The sequence below is a fragment of the Helianthus annuus genome, chromosome 7 (genome assembly GCF_002127325.2).
Source record: "Helianthus annuus cultivar XRQ/B chromosome 7, HanXRQr2.0-SUNRISE, whole genome shotgun sequence".
Lineage (NCBI taxonomy): Eukaryota > Viridiplantae > Streptophyta > Magnoliopsida > Asterales > Asteraceae > Helianthus > Helianthus annuus.
The window spans coordinates 84,409,006-84,431,760 of NC_035439.2; the positions used below are offsets into that span (position 1 = coordinate 84,409,006).

Genomic DNA, 22,755 nt, shown 5'->3' on the forward strand with positions numbered 1-22,755 from the left:
TTAGTTCGATTGATAAGCTGCCGATGCTGATTGATGCCATTGTGGATTGGAGGGCGAGATACCCGGGTGTAATGGTGCCTCCAACACAGATGGTGAAAATGATAGATGAGTCCGATGGCGAAGACAGTTTTGATTTCAGGATGGATTTTGTAATGTGTTTTGTGGCAGTGCTGGTTGATTGTCATAAACAAAGTTGTTTACGGGAAGAAATCTTAGAGCATCTGGATGACGAAATGGACTTTGCAACAATAGATTGGTGTGACCTGGTTGTAGATAAGCTGAGAACTTGCAAAGATACCTGGAATCGGCTTGACCCACAAAGTTTCTTCGTCGGACCTCTCACGATTCTGATGGTAAGTGTACTTTTAATTATTTTAGATAATTAACATGTGTTAGAATATTTGATTTTTCCAGGCTGAACGGATCGTTGTTTCTTGTAGTTGTTGTACGTTGATAGCATTGAGTGCACGGGGATGGAGGTAGACAAGGCGGTGTGTCCTTTAGCTTTTTGGAACTTGAAAAGATTGCGAGAGAGAGAAAGGCTTGAAATACTTGCTGGTGGGTTTGGACTAGGGCGGTTTAAAGGATTAACACGTCCCAGAAACTATAACGTGGAACACTGGGCAAGTAAAGAGGTAAAGTTATATACTCTAACATGTGTTTTTTACAATTAGTATATAATCTTGGTATCAAAATGTTGAAAAACTATTTTCAACAGGAGAGGTTGACGATGGTACGACAGTTAATAAATGTGACAAAGAAGAACAAAGTCAAAATAGAGGGTATGTTAGAATCTCTGTTGGTGGAGAGCCATGAAGACGAGGAAGTACAAACGTTGAAGGAAACGTTCGAAAGTATGTTTGAGAAGAAAGTTAGTGAAAGTGAGGATCACGATGAAGCGGTAGATTTAGCATCGCACAAGATCAATTCGGTGTTGGAAGATTTGAAAAATGATCAAAGAATTCACATCAACGAGGGAGAGAACGCTGGTTAGTAACTGTTATTCTTTGTGTTATTTAGTTTAATAATTTGGAATCCATTTATCGATGTGCAAACGATTTCGTAGGGGATGGCGTGGATGACGATTTTTCGGATGGGTCGCCAATAGCTAGCTTGTACCGGAAGTCACTTATTCGGCAAAACAAAAAAATCAGTAAAAGTAGATTGAAAGAAGTAGGATCTTCAGCAATAGACTTTGATGCCCCAGAAGGTGTGTTGATAATGTTTCTGAAATGAACATAGAAACACGTGTTAATGTGATACCTGTTGTGTTGGTTATCATTCTTAAAGTGATCACTGTAACACTTTTTACGGTGTGGCAACCTGTATTGACTGACATATGTTTTTGGGGTTGCAGCTGATGTTGCGGGCCAATCAATCGTAGATGATGGTGGAAAAGACTATGCTGAAAAGATGGAAGATGGTGTAAAGTCGGGTCAGGTGAGGAGATCTGCTAGACTCGGGAAGTTAAAGCATGTTAGTGAGATAGAAGAAGGGTTTGTGACCCCAAAAAGACGAAAGACAAATATGAAGTTTGGTGGACAAGACACGGATGGTGGTAAAGAAACAGGTAAATTGTTACATGTATTACCATTTTAAGAGTACGTTTATAGCACGAAAAGAGTTTATGTCCCTGTACTATAGGTTATGGAATGAAATGTGTAGTGTAACACATGTTAATGTGATAACGATCGTAAAGTTTAATATTTTATTGTGGTTGCAGCTGATGTTGCGGGGGAATCAAGCGTAGTTGGTGATGGAGCTGAGTGTGCCGGAGCGCTGGAAGAAGGTGGTATGTCGTTGCGGGTAAGGAGATCTCCCCGTCCGAGGAAGTTAAAGGAAGCTCCTGAAATGGAAGCAGGCTTTGCGACCCCAAATTGCAGGAAGACAAAAATAAAGATTGAGGGGGAAAAACGGATGATGGCAACGAATCAGGTAAACTGTAACATGTGTTACCAGTTTCATCGTACATTTAGATGTTTCAGACACGTTGACGGTGACGCGTTGTTTGTTGCTCATTAAAATTTATTACCCTCTAATATGCGTACGTGTCTGAAACCCATTTATTATTAATGTGATGTTATAGGGTTCAACAAGACAGAGAAGCAACAGGAAGAGAGAGAACTGGGGTGCAGTGAAGTTGGGGAAGAAACAAATCAAGGCGTCCAAGGTGATAAGGTTGTTCATGATGCTGGTAATTCAAGTGGAGGTGACTGTAGTATGGGTGTGGCCGAAGATAATAAAGGAGCAGGAAGCGTGGATAAAAGTGATGTTGAAGAAGTGCATAAGCCGCTTGGTTTAATGCGTGCAATACTGCGTATTAAAGCAGCAGAAGTGCATGGTGCACGTGGTAGTTCCCGTACCCTTTCAGAATGTCTGATTTTAAAAGTGTGCTGTATTACTTTATTCGTTTTAAAATGTGTCATCTTGTTTTGATAGATGACCGTGGTTCGGACATGCAGTTTGTTAGTAAAGATGAATATAGAGTGGATACAGACAATAAAGTGGCTGCGAATGACAATGATCACCAGAACACCGATCTAGAAGCGAATGACGCCAAAAAGGATGAGATTTACGAAGCACGGTTTATCTGTGATCAAGAGGTAGCCAAAATGGTCGAGATGGAGGTTAAGGATAGGGAACAGGTTGAAGGGGATGAGAATGAAGGTAATCTTCGGAAACCATTTTATTTGTTTAGCGATGTTTAGCCATGTCTAATTTACTCGAAATTGTTTATGCAACTTCAGATAGTAAGATTGAGAATGAAGTTGGGGCTGCAACTGATGGAAGTAAAGAAGAAAGTGGTGGCGTCGTGTTTGCATCTGTGGAACGTGCTGTCAATGATAAGGACGAACATGTGGTTCTAGATGGCAAAGACAAGGGGGCTGTTGATGAGTGTGACCGTGATTTTAACGGTAATTATTTATGCAGCTTCTGGTACTAAGTTGTGCATGAGATGTGATAAGAATGTTTTATGCAGCTGAAAAAGGTAATATTGAGCATGATGGGCTGCATTCAACTGATGTAAATATTCAAAAATGCATTAGCGCGGTGGTAGACTCTGTCGCAGGCGCAGCTTTCAATAAGGCTCAGGATGTCGATGGTAAAGGGAAAGCGGCTGAAGAGGTGTGGCAGCCGGAAAAGAACGGTAAAGATTTTCAATGTCTAACATGTGTTAACTGCTTCCCTACCTGTATCATTTAGAGAGCTAACATGTGTTAATCATATAAACAGTGTGCAAAGGCGATACATTTTTTGATGAATGTACTTTAGATGGCCCTAATTGGAGTCTTGGAATGACACAAATTGGGGGTGAATTGGACGTGTCACAGAAAATCGGTACGATAGAGCATTAAACAAAATCAGCACCTTGTGGGTTAGTAGGAGTCATCTATAATATACATATTTGCATCAAACGTGCAGGTTGCACTAGTGGGAAGGTGGATGAGATGGCTGGTACAGAAACAGTGCTGGAGCGTTCCGATGAGCTGAAATACATTCATTTACTGTGAAAAGTGTTATATTCGTTACCGCGTTACATGAGTTATTTATTTTATATGTTTTTAGGCGATATGGAGGCTGCCACAGACTTGAGTATGGTTATAATGGTAGAACCAGTTAGCTCCTATGACCCGGCAATTGCAATCCACAAAGGGCAAACTGGTCTGGAATTTTATGGGGGTGATATGAATGAGGTGGAGGACAATATGCCGCTTGCAAACCGTGTGCGTATGTTGGCTGAGTTGGGGGCCCAAAAAAGGAAGCTCCCTTTTCGAGAGAAAGTGGCAGCGGAACCAAACAGATCACCTTACTATATAAGGTCTGTTGACATGGGTCAGCCAATAACTAAGAAGGAGGCAAATCTGTGGGAGTACATATACGCTGATGAAAGCCCAATGCACTTTTTAAATGGACATTCTCGTAGGAAGCGGGCAATGGAGGCAAACGTGTAAGTAGAACTGCAACGTGGTTTATTGTTGTATAATAATAGTGTAAACCATGAACCAAGTTCCACACTAGTTAATTGGTTATATTTTGATTTTTTCGGCAGGAGGGAATAGGGTTCGTCGTCGGTTGTTAATGTAGATAGTCCGAAACACATGGCTGTGTAAGTAGGGGGGTCACCGTAGCATAAATTAGTTAAATAAAAAATAACATGTGTTAAAGTATGCAATTTAATTTATAATTTGTACATCTGAAACCAGGGAGTTGCTGTTTAGAAGCCCTACCCATGTAGAAGCATCTCGGGCTATGTTCAAGAGTTTAAACGTTGGCAATGAGGTGTCAGATGGTATTATCGACTGTTGGGCGAAGGTGCTAAACTTCCAAGAGAAACGGAAATCACGGGAGGCTTACAATAGGCAATTCTTTGGTACTAAAGTTGTGGTGAGTGTCATGTATATAGAGATTACAGTGTGGCGAGTTTTTGACCTAATTAATTTCTCTGTTGTGTTTAAAGTTTCCGTGGATGCTAACAACTGAGGAAGGTGGCGTCGAGGCGCGGATGCACAAGTTTCGGCTTGGAATAAAAGGTGCGGTTAACAGCGGTGAAAATGTTCCTGACTTTCGAAATCACGACATTGTTTTATTCCCGATATTGGAGCACAAACACTTTTACTTGCTAGTGTTTGAGTTACGCGACCCCGGAATTTATGTCGTTGATAATGACAAAGCCCGCCAAGGTCAGTTGATAGAAGATAGTGTCTACTACCTCCACAAGGACTCAGCGTATAAGATCGTAAGTTATTAAACTGACCATTGTTGAACAATAAGTGTGATAATATTGAGGATCTGTTTTTTTATTGAGCATGGCTTGTATATGTGTATGCAGAAAGATATGTTTGTGCAATACCTTCGGGAGGTTGGGAATCTGCGAGCCGATGACATAGACTACTGCAACATCCAGCGTATGCCGGTTCCTTGGGCGACCACCGCAAACACAACTGATTGTGGGGTCTTCTTGATGCGACACATGGAGTGCTACATGGGGAAAAACAAAAGTTTTAACTGTGGGTTCAGCATGAGTGGGGCGAGGAAGATGGCGGAGGTGCGAAAGTTGAGAAAGAGGTATGCTGCGCACATCTTATGTTCGGAGGTGAATGTGCTGCTGCCAAAAATCAAGCAGGATTGCCGAATAGACTAACACGTGTTAGGGGGGTGAAATGGTAGTTACTGTATCACCAGTGGGCTTTAAATGCGCCAGCTTTGTTTTTGGATATGTAATGTACTTTGATTTGGGGATGTTGCTTTAAACTTATTGCGGGGTTGGTGTTTTGTTGGGTATGGCATCGTCACGATGTCTTTTTGGGGATAGACTATCTATATGAAATCTGATGTTTAGTAACTTGGTAATTGTATACTCTAAAGAATATTGATGTGTTGTTGGATGTGTTAGAATATTATTAATGTAGTTGATGGATGTAGTTGATAATGTTTTAGATGAGGTTGTTTTAAATTATATAATGGTACGTGTAACATTATAGAATATGAGAAAATGCTGCTTCCTGTTTCCAAGGGGACCACTATTTCTAAAAATGTAGTTGGAATATTGGAAATTGGGGAAAGTAGGTGGCAGAAGTCTACAAACATAGGGGTTGGGGTCTATAAAACAACTTTATTAGAAAAGGGCCCCTTATGGTCACATCAAAGTCAAGTCACAAAGACCTATATTAAATGTACCCAGGGAAAACCTCTATAAGTAGTGTAATGAAGAACCAAAGTCATATTCTGTAATACTTCACCAGTTCAGTAAACCATAAACTGTTAGCGGTTCAAAAGTGTTGTAATGTGATGGACCCTTGTAAAGGTAAGGTCACGGCTACCCAACCAGGCATGGAGAAGCGGAAGCAAAAGGGGAAGGAAACATGTGAGGGCCGGTACGGGGTGTGCTACGAAAGAAAAGTGTCTCACAAGAAGCGAGAAGACGGGAAAACTGGAGTAGGTTCTGGTGACGATGCTTCAGATAGCGGAACCAAAAATGTAGCTGATGTAGCTGGTGTGTCGCAAGAAAGGTCACGCCGTAGGGAACACGTTGTTCCAGAAGCTGAAAAGTTGAAGGGGCTACCAGATGAGTTGGTTAGGTTGCTGACGGATCCAGACCATGAATTATGTGGTTGCCCGTTGTGTCCATACTCACCCGAAACAATCTAGTCCTGGTGTTACCATGACCCATGGGAGAGTGAGCGCAGCCCATCTCCTCTGTACTTTCATGATGAGGAATTTGGCACACCATGATGAAAAGCTTGTTAGAGATGGAGTATAATAAGGGGTAGTTAGTATGTTGAAAGTGGTTGAAGATGTGTTAACCTGATGACCCTATGTTTTAACAAAACGACATACCAATGTCGTTTTGTTGGTATTTTATTATGTTTTTTTTTTGGCAATCGGTTGATGTCATTTCTCGGTAGTCGATCAATTGTTTTAGACGCGGGGGTGTAACCTATTGGTAGAATGTGTGGTTAAGTTGCCTAGACGTGAAGTTTAATTCTATAACCTGATGTGGTTTAATATATAAGCTGTTGGTGTGGTTAACACAGATTGTTTTGATCCTTTCAAGTTAAAAGAACCAACAATTATGGGGGCTAACATGTGTTAAGCATCTATTTTTATGCCATGGAAAAAAACAAAAAACACAATCATCAATGCAAATAATATTAAGATAAGCCCATTAATAGCAAACAGAGGTCCACAAAAAAGTAGGGCTACAAACACAAAAGTGGCCAAGGCCATAGAGTTTCTTACAATCCTATTTATGATAAATGGGATCAAAATAGTTCCACCTTCTTACACACGTAACAGAGAAGAGCAGGAGGATGTCAAAAGACTGTTACATGTGTGTAAGAAGGCCAAAATGAAGAGAGTCTCCCATTACATAGTACTAGAAAACGACAATAAAGATTTTAATCAGAGGGTGAGGCACCAGTGGCGGTCTGCCTTTGTTGTTCAGCAGCTGCCTTTGCTGCTTTCATTGAAGCCACCTTAACGCAGTTGCGTGAGTCGTGGTCGTCGACGGACAGACCACAACGCTTGCATAAACGAAGCTGCTTTGGACGTTTGGGTGGTTTTGCCTTTGCCTTCTCACCGGGCCCAGAAATGCGAGTATGAGTACCACATCCTTTATTGCGTGCAACTTCTGGATTAGCAACTTCGACTGGAATGTTGATTGGCTGCCCAACTATTTCTTCCATTTCACAATCGTTTGATTCATTTTGAATTGTAGACAATGGTTGCTTGGAAAGCACATTGATCTTGAAATCCCTGAGTTGGTCAACCAATTTTGCCAACGAATCCTCATCGGTTCTGGCCACATCAACGCATTCAGTAACGAGGTCGAGGATTTCATTCCGCATAACGGACGGTGCGTGTGGGTTGACTCCGTATCGGCTGGAAATTAAAAAAACCTGTTTAGGGAGGGCATCTCGACGCTACCTATCGTTTATGTATTGGGGTGGAATCCTTTCAACATTTTTCAATCGATAGACGCAAAAGACATGGCGACACAGATATCCGATACGTGTGAAATTCCTGCATGAGCAACTGGCGGATTGGTCTACAGTGTTATACGTATACTTGTTTTGAACATAGTCAGCAAAAAAAAAGCCCTTTAGATCTAACATATGTTAGAGGATGGGTAATAATGAAATTGCCTAACATGTGTTACCTGATAGACATTTGTGATGTTGTTCCTTTTATCCAAATGAGTGACGTCTATCAAAAGACTGGAATCGCTGGACTCGGTTTGGTTTGTGATGTAGCATAAAAACTTCCCTTTAATTATCTCTTTTTGAACTTGCGCGAAAACAGCGTTTGTGTAAATGGCGAACGCGTGCTGTTCTATCGCTAAATCAGTATTGCCAGTGAACATCATGGATGAGGTTTTGTACTCCGATACACGTTGCCGATATCGTTGGCTGTCTACCCTATTTTCAAAGCACATCATAAATTGTACAAGGGTGTTTGCGCTTGTTGAGTTGACCTTGAAGGCAGCGTTAGAGCTTTCGCAACGTGAAGTGGTCTTCATTAAGCAACACATGGGCAGTTCCCTGAAGTACGCTGGTACCCAAAGATGTTTGATGTTGTACATGTCGTTCAACCAGCTGTGGTCTTGAAGTCCAAATGTTTGTAGGAGGTCATTCCAGCGGGACTCAAACGTTTCAGGTTTGATATAAACATTCCAAACCAACCGGTGAAAGCAGGACCGAAGATCAGTGTTATCGAGAACGTCCGCAGAGATCTGAAAAAGTGAATAGTTACTAACACGTGTTAGATTAAAACAGTTTGAAAATACATATAAAAATTCTGTTATGTTGAATAACACATGTTAAGGGCTAACAAATTAAGCTAACCTTGGAGGGTAGTTTTTTCATTATATGCCACATGCATAGACGGTGTCGTGATTCGGTAAAGACCATAGGAATAGCTTGTAGCATGGATGGGTCTTGATCACTCAGCACGAGAGTTGGTTGAGTATCGTGTGCCTTCAAAAAAGCCTTAAGCAACCACACATAGGATTCAATGGACTCGGTTGATATCAAACCCGCCCCAAATGTAACACATTGGAAATGATGATCCACACCCGTGAATGGCACAAAAACCATCTTGTACCTATGAATAAAAAATTGATTTGATGTTAACAAAATGTAAAACTTTTTTGGGTTAGGGTTGTATACTTGGGGATCAGGCCTAACACATGTTAATGGGGGGGAACTAACCTGTTAGTGCTGTAAGTTGCGTCAAACGCGAGGACATCGCCAAAAGCTTTGTAGTTTAGCTTTGAAATCTCATCAGCCCAGAATACATAAGACAACTTTCCATTTGATACAGTGTAATCAAAATAGAAGTTGGGTAGGTTGTCAAAGCGCTCACGCAGGCGTTCAAGGAAAACTTGTGCGTCGCGTTCACCAATAAAAATTCGCAACTGGTGGCTAAAGTTTTTAGAATCCACCGGAGTCCCATTGACATTGTGATGCCCTCCTTTTAAAGTTACAAGACATCTATAAGCTCTCATGGGTCCGATACGGTTTAGACTCATATTGTGAATGAATTGTTTGGTGTAGAATGACAGCTTCCGTGATATCTTGCTAAGATCACGGTTGTAACTCTCAACAAGTTCATGATTATGAATATCATTGAAACTCAGAACTGTGTATGAATCATTCGAGATTGAGACTAGTATGCTTGCCTTACAGTCACACCATGTGAAGTTGGTCCTCCGGTGCTTAACAGAAGATTCATCTAGGGTGTCAAAAGTCCTCTTGGGTTGTGGTTTTCCATATTTTGAGCATCGAAGATACTTGTGTGTGGGAATTCCATTCCAGACTTTAGTTTGCCCTTTTTTTACAGAAAAACCTGCTTCAAACGCATAAAGTTCATACATGGAAAGAACATCCGCAAAAGTTGGATAAGATTTCCCACACACTGGTATGAACTTATCAGCGACGTTAGGAATCCAGTAACGGGTTCCCTGAAGGGTATCAAAAACAAAGTATGGATTCGATGGCCCTGCATCATAAAACGATAAAGGTTAGGAATCTGCTATACATGGCATGACAAAAAGGTTAGAAATCTGTGATATGAGAATAAAGTGGGCTCCCATGTAATATATACAACCGTCTAACTGGTCGCGTGATGATTCAGCAAACATAGAAGGACCATGAGATGATACAGAAACAACACCAGTCATGATCTGCATATGGGAATCTTGGGATGCTACATGTGAACATTATGGAATATGTTTGAACAATGCCATATCTGGGGAAGAAAAAAACAAAACCAGTGTATAGAAAAAACAAACCTTCTTCATTATCCATAACCTGGTCATCATTAAAAGCGCTGTTCATGAAATTGTTGGAGATCACAACATCCGGGGATCTAACAGGGGCTTCAGATGATCGAGAACAATCAACAGGCATATAAGTGTATACAGAAGCTTCGAATGGAACAAGTGAACATGGCCATGCAGTATAGTTTGGATTATTAGATTAAAAAGTTGTAAAAGACAAAAAAACAGAACTTCGAGAACAGTTAAGTTACATAAATGGACAAACCTGGAGCATTAAATTCCTCATCATTTTGGAAGTCGCTGCAAAAGAACCGGTTGGGGAAACTATGGACCGGCGACATTAATTCTGAGGTTGGTGGATTTGTCTCCATGGATATTAATGGAGAAATGAACAGGGGAGTAGAAGATAACTATGGTACTTCTGTTGAAGAATATATAAAATGAGAAATTGTAAAAGAAATATGGGGGTGGGTAAATTGTACAAATGAGTTGATGTGCATTAAATGATCATGTCAATTCAAATGGGGAAAAATATCTTGACTTGCCTAAATTACAAATATAACCTTGAAGCAAAAAGTAACAGGAAGTGTGGGAGGGCTATGTGGCTAAATGATGGCCACAATTATAGTTTGCTAAGTTTTCTAAGAAAATGGGGTTTCTTGCTAAGCATTATCCTATATATCCTATATGTATATATATATATAGATATATATATATATATATATACAAACTCAAATAAATCTATATAAATCATTAAAATTAAAAAAAAAACATTTAGCAAAATAAGAAAAAAAATTAGCATTTGAAGTATGTAATAGTGAATGTTCATCAAGTTGCTGCAATTAATATTTCATATAAAGTATTTTCGTTATGACTTGTATTTGCCTACTCTATTTCCGAAGCAATGAACTTCGGATTACCCGATATCTAATTATGTGAAACCCGATATCCAGTATACTAAATCCGTAGTACCCGAATAACATTTCGATCGGTTAGTTTGTTCGATTTCAATTAGTTTTAACTGATGCAATTAGTCTATATTTTGTTATTAATGTAAAAAAGAGAAATATAAAATAAACTGTATGTATATTTGAGTAAAATTTTATTTTTTAATATAAATTTCATAGGGTATTACTTAAGTAATTAGAATCACAAATAACATGATGATTTTTAGAATAAATATTTTTTTCACGGTAGATTATATAAAAATATAAGCTTATTTTAAAATTAATAAAAATATAGGTTTAAAGAACCACTACCATAATTAAATAATCACTAAATAATAATTAATAATTATTTAATAAATTTTAATCAATTGAGAGTCATCCAATAAGATAAGGAGTGAGAAACAATTAAATATTTAAGAAAACACCATTTTAGTAAATAGTTTTCTAGCAACACTAGTTTGGTAAATACTTTATCCACCAACACTAGTTTGAGGAAAAACTCGTTACTTTCAGAAATTGTTATCTTTTTTTATTATTTGGATGTAATAATATATTGTAAGGCCTTAATAATATTTTAAGTAGGCGTTTACTATATGAGAACATTAGTATTTAGGAAAAATGATAAATAGAATTGATAGGTCTGATGAGTTGCATATAAACTAATAGTATATTTATATCGACGTGTTGCTAAAAACACAACAATTGATTGTTAGTACATATGTCTATTTCCTACATCTTTGTATTGTGTCTAGTTAATTTATAGTATAGCATAACATGTAATAGGGTTGGAAGTTTTGTATTGATAATAGACACATCCGGACGGATGAGTCATATCCTGTGGATAAGGACTCATTCGTACGGATGAGTCAACCACTCGAACTGGTCATCCGCCCTAAACCAAATGTCTATATATAGGGCTGTAAACAAACCAAACGTTCGGCGAATAGTTTGTGAACCGTTTGGCGGGAAGTTCGTTTGTGCTCGTTCGTTTATTAAACAAACGAACACGAACAAGAAATTTCGTTCGTTTAGTTAAATGAACAAACATGAACAAAGGTCGCGTTCGTTCATTTATGTTCGTGAACGTTCGGTAACGTGTTCGTTTGTGTTCGATATCATTAGTGTTTTGTTTTTTATATATTTTTTAAATATTACAAAATCCTAACAAATAAAATATTTAATAAGTGTTAGTGTATTATATGATCTATTCATGAACGCGTGTTTGTGTTTGTATATTTCCAATTGTATTCATCAACGTTCGTTTTCGTTCCTTGTCTAACATTAACAAACAAACACAAACAAACATGAACAAGTTTATTTCCTTAACAAACGAACACGAACATAAAATCTCGTTCGATAAGTGTTCATGAACCGTTCATGAACACATGTATTCTTTAACAAACGAACACGAACTAGGTATCGTTCGTGTTCGTTCGGTTCATTTGCAGCACTATGACTATATACATGATGTTTGGGGCGCATAAGCACATAACTTTGGGATTTCACTCTTGTGCTCTCATTTTGTCAAAACATCGTATTGTACTATTATGTTGTCCAATTGAATGCAAATTGAGAAATTATGGAATTCTTGCTTCTTCTACTTCATTTCTATGGATTCCGCACATATATTTGAAGCTTAGAAATCACCACATGTTGTCAAGTCAACCAAAACGATCCTACAAGTGGTATGAGAACTCAGAAAACTCTACGTATAATCGTGTGTGAGTTCAGACGAGTTTTGGATCATTTTGGTGTAAAATTCGAACTTTTCGATGAACTTCGGTGTATCGTTGATAAATTTCAGACTTTTTACACTAATTTCTGTTTGTTTCGGTTGAGATTTTGATTTTTTCGGACATCCAGATTGATTAAGGACTGTTTTAATGGTTAAAAATTGGCTGAAACGTTTGAATTTTGTTCATAACACGGTTAGACGAAATTGTTCGACGTTTTTCTGATCTGAATCAAAATCGAAAGTGTTATTCTATTAAGACGATTGTTTTTATAATCCATTGGAAGTTAAATTTTTGTTGATAATAGATCCGTGAGATATAGCGAATCATAAAGAAGCTCAGATCTGATACGTGTAGATCGAATCTAGATTCGAGTTGCTGATGTCATCGTTGTTTCAAAGTTGGATTGTATTTGTTTGTTCAGATTTAAATGAAGCTGAATTCGGAACACAGAATTTTTATTCATAAACTTCAAAACTATTCATCAAACAAACAATGAAGAGGTATTGTCTCAAATCAGTGCACACATGTCACGGAGATCACACCATCTTTCCAACATGGCGTCCACATCACACTAGTGCATCTAGAAGGTTCTAGAACCTTCTTGAAGAAACCTTCTGGTGACCAAGAAGATGCTCTTGCAGAGAAAAGGGACAACATGTGGCACCAATAGATTGTCACACCCTAACCGATGACGGAAACATCGGGGTGAGGTATAGTTCTCAAAGACAATAATATTGTTCCGACAACTCAAATTTATTTAGTTTGTTTCTAGACCACCTAAGCTTGACTCCATGACCTCCAGCCATTTAGAGCATCCTAAACACCTGTCACATATGTTAAAATAAGGTGAATACACATAGTGTAAAGGTGAGCATACAAGTTTGATAGCATAATAGTAGCGAAAAGCGGTTTACGCATAACCAGCATGTAACACGTAGAAATGTGAAGCAAGTAAGCTATCGACAATGAAATATGCACAGACATAACTGCGAGTTGTAGAATGCACAACACATATCACTACTATGACACATGAGAAATACCCTTAACAACCCCTGTCTACGACAGGTGCTGAGTCCAAACTATAGTACAATCGTTGCTAAGGTGTCAGGCAACAATCACTGTGTAAACATAACATACAAGCATTCATCGAATAACACGTATAACATGCAGAGCGGTTAGCGTATAAAAGTAGTTGCGTTGTGTGTCGATGTGATTTGATATAAGTAACATATGTAACACACAAAAGTGCGTTAAGCAAAAAGTGATCGAGTATACTCACAGATCGTGTTCAATAAATAAACACAAGTTTGGATTGAAGGGAGCGCTGTGTCACACCCCTTTCTGCAGCGGAAGCACGAGGTGTGATCATGAAAGGTTCTCATTGCATACAAAAGGTAAACATACTATTTGCTCGAAAATAACTTTAAACATTACATTACCGAAAACATAAGTCAAGTGTTTACAACACATGATAGCATATTGTCTTAAAAGTTACAACTTTATTTAATGATAAACAAAGCGACATCCACGAGCATAAGTAAGACCACGCGCACATCCATCCTAGTTACCTGAAATACATGTGAGTTTTGGAAAAACGTCAACATAATGTTGGTGTGAATTCATGCCGTTTTGTATTTCACGTTTGTATACTTTGTATGAAAACATAGTTTGTGAATAAATCGAGTTTTCATATATATAAATCCAGTTTCATGTGTACACCACGTACTCATGTATGATTCAAATTCTTCTTGAGTACCCCACGTACTCAAGTATATTTCCCATTTTCTTGAGTACCCCACGTACTTCAAGTATAATTCAAGCTTTTCTTGAGTACCCACGTACTCAAGTATTCATCAAGTCTTAGTATGGTATGAATTTTATGTAAATAAAGTATTCCTGTAAGTATCAGGATTGTTAATGGGTTGCAAAGCCATTAACATGTGACACGACATAGGAAGTCACCAAACCTTAGGCATTTAATTGGTATATTCTGAGACACAAAAGCACTACTCGATTCTCGCCCTCACCGAGAGTGTGGCTGCCCGACACCCGTTAGATCTAACCTTTTGTTCTGCGGTCTAGGTATATTGTTGATTAATGGTGCTTCTGTACCCTATTCGTGACACGATTTCTCGCATCATTTTTCATAACGCATCCTACTTGGTTCTCGTTCTCACCAAGTGCGTCTTCCGTATTTCTTATATCACATCACGCTTAGTACTCGTTTCTCACCAAGCGTGTTTCTTGTACTCTTATATCACAACACACTTGGTACTCGTTCTCACCAAGTGTGCTTTTTATTATCATACCATTTATTGAAAATAAAAATATTTGTAACATGTATTTCACCCCCGAAGTTATAAAACTGAAAACAGTTAAGAGAAAAGGGGGAGCATGAACTCACAACTTTGCGTTCCTTGCGTCGTAAACTTCACCGGGTTTGCTTATTTAACGTCGTAACCTATACGCGTTTTCTTAACGTTAGTCACTAGACTTGCGTCGCACAAGTACAGTCACTCTCTTTTGTATTCGTATTGTTGTGTTAAAAATATTTTATATTTTTAACTAAGTATCTTACTTATATTATTTTCTCGCAAATTAATATAAGTATCTCGTGTTTTGCACTTTGCACCCGAATTATGTGTCTTGTATATTGTATGTGTATTTTTATGTTTATACTCCTCATGAGTAGTTAGTGTATTTTTAAGTCTTAATACGCTAGCACGTATAACACATATTATATATACTTAGCACAAAAGTTGGTGATAAAATAATATATATTTTTGTCTCAAAAATATCCATACTTATATCCATTTTTATTCTTGAAGAAATCCTCATTTCTTATCACCAAAAATTAGGGAAACCTTGGTAATACTCTTAAATACATTTTTAGGGAATAAGTTCTTCAAAAACTTATATTTTTCTAAGTGTCAAAATTTATAAAAATTTTCACAGAGTTTCCCCTAAAAATGGAGGTTTCCCATGTTTTCAAAACATGTGTTTATTTTCTTTTAAATCGTCAACAATCATCAACAACAATTATCAACAATAATCATCAACAACAATTATCAACAATAATCATCAACAACAATCACTAATTTCTCCATTTCATGAACTTGAATATTTACAAAAATGTGTAGTAACTTACTAGCACATTTAGTAAGTCTTGTTATCTTTAAAAATAAGTTTAATTTCTTAAAAACTTTATTTTTAAAGAATATGAAGTTTCACAACTTCTAGTCGGTTTTTACGAAAATTATTTCTTTGTTAAAACTTTTGTTACACAAGTGTCCACACACTTGTTTGTTCACAAAAACACCTCTGGTTCATGAAAGATCCGGTTTTAAAACATGGTTTCGTCTTACAGTTGGTTTTTCGAAAATACCACTTGTAGATCTTTAGATCTATTAGTTTAGAACTTCATTTTGCAAGAAAATTTACTTTTACACAAGTTCATGTTATTATGTAGTAGTGTTCATCATCTAATCCTTTTCATACTTTGACATACACTAGTTCATGTTCTATGAACATGACTTAGCCGGGTTAGATGACGATCCGAACTACTACTAGCATAAATCAACACAAAATAATCATCACAAGACAAGATCCAAGAGTTTTACACTAATATTTACTTATTAACCGACAAATCTCTTATTAACCACCTTAGACAAGATCAAGAAGGCGTTTAGAGTCACTTACTACTAGCTCGAGGCTAGGGAAGAAACTAGTCGGAAATCGCGTGGATAAAAGCAATGTGGTGAGGTTCTTCACAATCCGAGTGCACCGAGCTTCCTTATACGTGATCCTTAACCCTTGTGTATACTTGGAATGGCAAGATCAAAGCTCGAAAATGGGTGGGTGTGTGGGTGTGTGTTCGGCCAAGGATGAGCAAGAGAGGGAGAGAGAGTGAATTTTGGTTAAGTGTTGAGTGAAGGGAATGGTGTGTTAATGTTGTTACTTATAGGCAAAACCTTTCAAGTTTAACCAATGGACCTCATGTTGTCAAGATATTAGACATGAGTGATTTAAATAATCAACAAAGTACAATGTGTCACCATATGGTGACCGAGTTCGGTTGTGGGGGGGGGGGCATTCGGTTAGTTTCCAACTAGATGGTAAGTATTAGTTAGATATTTAAGAGGTTAAACCATTTACTAGGGACACAAAGAATTCCCGTCACTTAGGGAAATATTCTGGATGATAAAACGACATTTCTGCACAATATTTATGTTGTTAAAAGCTGAATTGTGCTGCATTTAATAAAATTCTGCACTTAAAGTGCGTTTCGGGTGCTTTTTAGTGCTTATTTTTGCTTTCGCAATGTCTATAAATTAAACCCTTATATCTACTCTTGGGTTTTAATGTACTTTTGTCGTAGGACCTACACCTAGGCCTCAATTCTAATGTCTGACTGCTTTCTGCAGTTCTGTTGACACAGTGTGTCTTACCGGTGAGTTTACTATTATTTCCGACGCAACGCTCTCGTTTATGCATAAAGCAGTATTTTGTAGTATACAACGTGCATGAATTCACTTGTTTAGCATGTAATCAGTCAATGCTGACATTTAAGCACATAATTGTAATCATTAAATAGTAATTAAGGTGTACGGAAGTTACCAGTTTTGTGCCAGTTGTCACACGCTGGAGAGTTAGCCTGATCATAGTACGATAGTATAAGCGTTGAATAGTGCGTGAAACAGCGTGTCGGTGAGAAGAGTGAACGAATGGTGGTTCGATCGGATGGCCATTCGGACGGATGGTCATCCGGGCGGATGACCGTTAGGTCGGATGGTCATTCGTCTGGGGAAGGTGTGTTTGTAAAATGTTGAACTTTTGAAGTTTTCGTTGTAGTATAAGTAAAGTCATTCGATCGGATGGTCATCTGGACGGATGGCCGTTCGATCGGATGGCTATTCGATTGAAACTAATAATCTTTGAAAATTTTGTAAAAGTTTAAGTGTTTAACTTATTCAACCATGTCACCTGGTCGAATAGTCGCTCGATCGGATGGTGTAACAACTCTCACTAAAATTATTATTTATTGTGTTAATTGTCCAATAAGGAAACCCTAATTGAGGAACCCAAGCAATCCTGCATAACCCCTAAAATTTTCAGAATATTCAGAATCAGGATCAGGGCCCCTAAAACTCAAGGGGGAGTATTCCCTATTGACGATTATCCACATAAATAGCTGTAAAAATCGAATTTTGAAAATCTGTCAACTCAGCTAAGCTAGTTAGGGACGTGGCTACACTATGGTAGAGGGTGACCCCTCGCGTCACGCGACGCACCCACGTAGACCCCTCGCGTCACGAGAGGGGGTTAAATTTTCAGTATAAATAGTAGGGTGTGGGACTTGCATTTTGGCGTTGAAACGACATTAAAACTCAATTCGTACGTTGAGTTATAGTCTGTTTACTTCAAAACACACACAAATCACGAAATGCTGTCGCGATAACAGGGTAATAACTCGATCGCTATTACGATTCAATGTCCGATCGATTGAAACTATCCAACGGATGTTTAAGTGCTGCTGAAATTGGGTTTATACTTTGTCATTCGTCGTGATTCCGACAGAATGTTTGAGTGTCGCCCGAACTCGAGCTATACTCTGTCATTCATTACGAATCCGCTGGATGTTTAAGTATCACACTTTGTCATTCGTTGTGAGGGTTTAATCTCGTGAGTTATCGTAAATGTTGTATTAGTTACTAACCTAGTTTTCGTGTGCATTGTTATTTGAATTTAGGTTAATAAGGATATAATCAGTAGGCTAAACGTTGCCCATCTAAACTTGCAATGTGAGTCATTCTTTTTTTTTATCAACTGTTTTACAATACTCCAAATTATTTTCAAAAGTTATAATCACAGGTTCTAAGTCGTGGTTATCTTAAATCACTGGCTAGTGGGGTATTGTGCACATTACTAGTTTTCTTCCGGTTAGGTTCGTTGACCTACAGGGACAATCATTACTACTTGGGTGACAGGATCCAATAGTGGTATGACCATCGTCACACAATGTGACACGGCGCTAGATAAAAATAAGATAGAAGCCATTGTAATCGCTCTTATGCTGTAATTCATAACTATGTGTCATTTTCTCAAAATGAATGATTCACTCAGTATTTCCCCGCTGACAAAATATTTTTAAACATGTTTCAGGCGACCTGCTGTAAATCAAGGAAAACTTGCTACGGAGCACTAACAAGCTTGAAGAGGTGGCTCAGTTAAAATAAATAAACATGTTTTAAATAAATCCGGGAATTTCCTAGTAAAATTCCTCTATTGTAAATTACGGGGTTTATCCCGAATTATGAAATAAAATAATCGGGCATTTCAAGTTTTAAAAGATCCTGTATTTAAATCTTCTGCTGACGCATAAATTAAATACCACGGGTTCCTGTCCCGCAGCTCCTGACCGGGTCAAACCGGGGCTGGGGCCGTGACAGGAAAAGGTGGTATCAGAGCCACTAATTTAAGCCAATTAAGTATTCCGCAAAATACTTAATTTTACTGATTGCCATTTTTGTGATTTTATGTTTTATTATTTGAATATTTGTTTACAGTATGGGTAAGCAAAGACTTTCAGATATCTATCGTCAATTAGATAATACACCAAAAGATAAGGGATCATCATCCTCAAAACACTCCATAGATACTGGGGAATGAATATTTGTCCGTAAAGCACAGTTTGAGAAGCCACTTTCTCCCAATAAAAGAAGTTTGATTATTAGGAAAAGTTAGGAGAAAGGAAAGAAATCACAACCAAAAGAAGTGAGGGCTAATCAGGAAACCCAGATAATAAGCAATAATCTACCATGGGAAGATAAATTAGATGAAAAGTGGGCAGATCTTTATATGTTAGCCACGGTAGCAGTAGATACCAACCTTTAAAACTATCAGTACCCTGTCCCAGTATTAGCACCTATATTACCTGCAAGCCAGAAGCTCTAAAGAAAAGTTTACCCAGTAAATAAATAAGTTACAATAAAACCTAGTATGTTTTAATTTTCAGTTGTCCTTTGTATTAAAATAATCACACGGTACGCAATAATACTTAAATGTTTATTTATGAAATTTTGTTACAAAGTTTTAACTTAGCATTTTGCATATATGCTAAACAGCATGAATGAGTTATCTGAAGCCCTTCAGAATCTCAATCTCTATCCTGTACCAATAGAAGTTTCTAACGACTTTACTGGACATTGCTGATGTGGAGGAACCTATGGAATTTCAAGCTCCACCTCCGGAGAAATCAAAGCCTAAGAAAAGAAGAAGATATGTAGGATGGAGGAAAGTACGCAGGAGGAAACCAGCAACTAGGAAAGTTCCCAAAATAGAAAATCCTATGGATAAAGGAAAAAGGATCAAGATCGGAGAAAGTTCTAGGCCAGCAGGGATAGAAATCGGGGAAAATGTTAGGCAAACAAGAATAGAAATTGGGGAAAGTTCTAAGCAAACTGAAGAAATTCCATTTCAGGAAGAATTAGATCATCTACTGGCAAGCTGTGATATCATTAGACCTATCACCAACAATCTCTACCCTTATCTTGCTGAAACCCAACTTCCAATAAATCTGGAACTAGCTATTCCAGACCCTCTAATCCACACCCAGCCTTTAGGGGAAATGGACCAGTGGTGGACTAACGACTGCCAGTTTCAAAACCTTCTTAATAACCCTTATATCTTTTTCCCTCAGTTCAACCCAGAACCTATACCAAACCCACCGATGAGTAATGAAAACTTAGCTGAACTCCGCCATTTTGGCGAAGAGCTGATAGGTGCAGGGAATAGGATCTGGGAGGTGGGAGAACAAATCTCCTGGAAGTACGACGAGAGGGAACGTCGCTTCTAAAATGCCAGCTGACAAAGGATAGTGTGTTGGGAGGTTGTGTTTGTATAATAACAATAGTAAATATAACTCTGTAAAATAACTTAAAAATAAAACTTTGTAAAATAATAGTGTGTACTGATGCCTAATATAATCTATAAAATGGAATTCGAGAAATCGACAATTTTGGCTATACATGTATTTGTAAAGTTGGTATGATTATGTGCAATTGTTTGTTATATTTGGTTATCAATTATTTTATGCTAATTACTTATATAAATTATCAGATGGCAAACGCTAGTAATGAACCAGTTAACGAAGTTAACCAATCAGAGCAAAATCAGGAAAATCAATTTATGACTAGGCAAGATATCGAGAATATCGTTGCTCAAGGAATAGCTAATGCTATCCCAACAATCCTAGCTGCTGCTCAGAAACCTGTTGAACCTCAACAAATTATTCCTAGTAAACGAACTCAAGAAGATAACTGCAGTAATAGCATAAACGGAGGCGGCAACCATACTAATCACGATAATGATCCACGACATGCCCCACTCCTTAAGAAAATAAAAGCTGCAACGCCTGGTTGCACTTACAAAGAATTTCTTGCTTGTAAACCAGTAGAATTTGCAGGCAATGAACGAGCAACTGCGGCACTACATTGGTTGGAAAAAACCGAAGCAGTACTTATGATAAGTAAATGTGCTGAAGAAGACAAGGTTATGTATACGTCACATCTTTTTAAAGAATGAGCGCTAGAATGGTGGAATACGGTACTTCAAGCCAAAGGAAGAAATATGGCCTATGCCATGAACTGGGAAGAATTTAAGCAGTTAATGGAAAGAAAATTCTGTCCCGAATATGAAAAGGAACAAATGTCAAATAAATTCCTGAACCATCGGATGATAGGTATAGACTGTCGAGGATATACTTCGACATTCTTCGATTATGCGAGAGTGGTACCAACCCTGGATTCGCCAGAACCGGTGCTTATTTCCCGTTATATTTGGGGATTGATTGACGAAATCCGTAATATTGTTAAAGCTGCAAGACCTCGCAATATTGACGATGCGGTAGAATTAGCTAACACCCTAACTGATGAACTGGTACGCACAAGTGAAGAAAATCGGAAGAAAGAAGTAGCCCAAAAGACACTACAACAAAAATGGCTTTTTAGGACCTTTTCTGTGGGACACTTGTAAAAGAGGGTCCTAAAAACTATTTAATAAGACTAATGAACCTTTGGGGTCCTTTTATAATATACTCTACTAAACCGGTGTCCTAAAAAACTATTTAATTGGACAGATGATTTTTTGGGGTCCTATTATCATATAATTTAATAGGACACTTAAAATGTAGATCCTAATAAAGTACTTTATAGGACATTTAATTTTTAGTGTCCAATTATGTGGTACTGTATTAGGACACTTGATCATCTAGGGTCCTATTATAGCATAACTTAATTGGACACGTTGTAGTTAAGTCATAAATGTTCAGTGTTATAGGACTCTTTTCTAGTCGAAGTCATATCAGAACTTAACTTAATAGGACACTTGATACTTGGGTCTTATAACTTTAAACTTTATATGACGTTTAATCATTGTGGTGTTATTATAATACACCGTAATAGGACACTTGATAATGTCATAAAACAGTAGTTTTATTGGACGCTTATTCGATAGAGTTTTATTATAATATAACTTAAAAAGACACTTGACACTTGGGTCTTATAAATTTAACCTTTATAGGATGCTTAATCATTGTTGTGTTATTATAATACACTGTAATAGGACACCTGATACTTGAGTCATAACACATCAGTTTTATAGTACGTTTATTCGCTAGAGTTCTTGTGACAACCCGTGCTCTCGATCCCAAATATCGAGAGAATGGTATTATTATTATTATTATTATTATTATTATTATTATTATTATTATTATTATTATTATTATTATTATTATTATTATTTATCAAATAATAATAACCCGCGACAGGAAAGACGAACCGTTCAACAGATGACCGAACCAAGTTTATATAATTAAACGAATGTATTATATCAACCATTATATTAATGTATTCGTAAATAAAAACTGAGCATTGGGCTTGGCTAGGCACGTAAGGTATGCGGATCTACGCACTCGGGCCCAAACCCAACCCAACACCCCAAATCTAAAACCCTACCCTATAAAAACTTATTATAACCTCAACACCCCCCCCCCCTTAGAATTCAAAATAAATAAAAACCCTAATAACTAAGCCGCACCCCCTGCCCCCTTTTCCCCTCTCCCTCTCGGTCACTGTTTCCGGCGACCGGAGTTCCGGCCAAAGCCCGGCCCCCTCAATTGTCCGGCAAGCAAACTTGAACCCCTCAATCTCCGGTTACACCTGTAACCCCTCTCTTCCGCGTCTGACCGACGACTGCTGCTGTTGACGATGATAATTAAGATGATATCGGAACT

The 22,755-nt window shown here is 37.9% G+C and overlaps 1 protein-coding gene across 1 annotated transcript; it reads right to left on the reverse strand.

Annotated features, from left to right (window-relative positions):
- Positions 1 to 7,468: 7,468 nt before the first annotated feature.
- On the reverse strand, positions 7,469 to 10,159 carry LOC118480206 (protein FAR1-RELATED SEQUENCE 5-like). The gene is made up of 7 exons (XM_035974929.1): positions 10,047 to 10,159; positions 9,794 to 9,928; positions 9,607 to 9,708; positions 8,712 to 9,501; positions 8,346 to 8,604; positions 7,661 to 8,233; positions 7,469 to 7,549 (listed from the first exon to the last, which is right to left on the reverse strand). Exons 1-7 carry the CDS (start codon positions 10,150 to 10,152, stop codon positions 7,469 to 7,471), a joined length of 2,046 nt encoding a protein of 681 aa, XP_035830822.1. The 5' UTR covers positions 10,153 to 10,159.
- Positions 10,160 to 22,755: the final 12,596 nt, after the last annotated feature.

Bases quoted from the DNA above. Each gene is read 5' to 3' on its own strand.
- LOC118480206 (XM_035974929.1), bottom strand. From the start codon at position 10,152: ATGGAGACAAATCCACCAACCTCAGAATTAATGTCGCCGGTCCATAGT. The intron at 9,929-10,046 runs GTTTGTCCATTT...TTCCATTCGAAG, and splicing joins TGAGGAATTTAATGCTCCAG to CTTCTGTATACACTTATATG. The intron at 8,234-8,345 runs GTTAGCTTAATT...TCACTTTTTCAG, and splicing joins TGAAAAAACTACCCTCCAAG to ATCTCTGCGGACGTTCTCGA.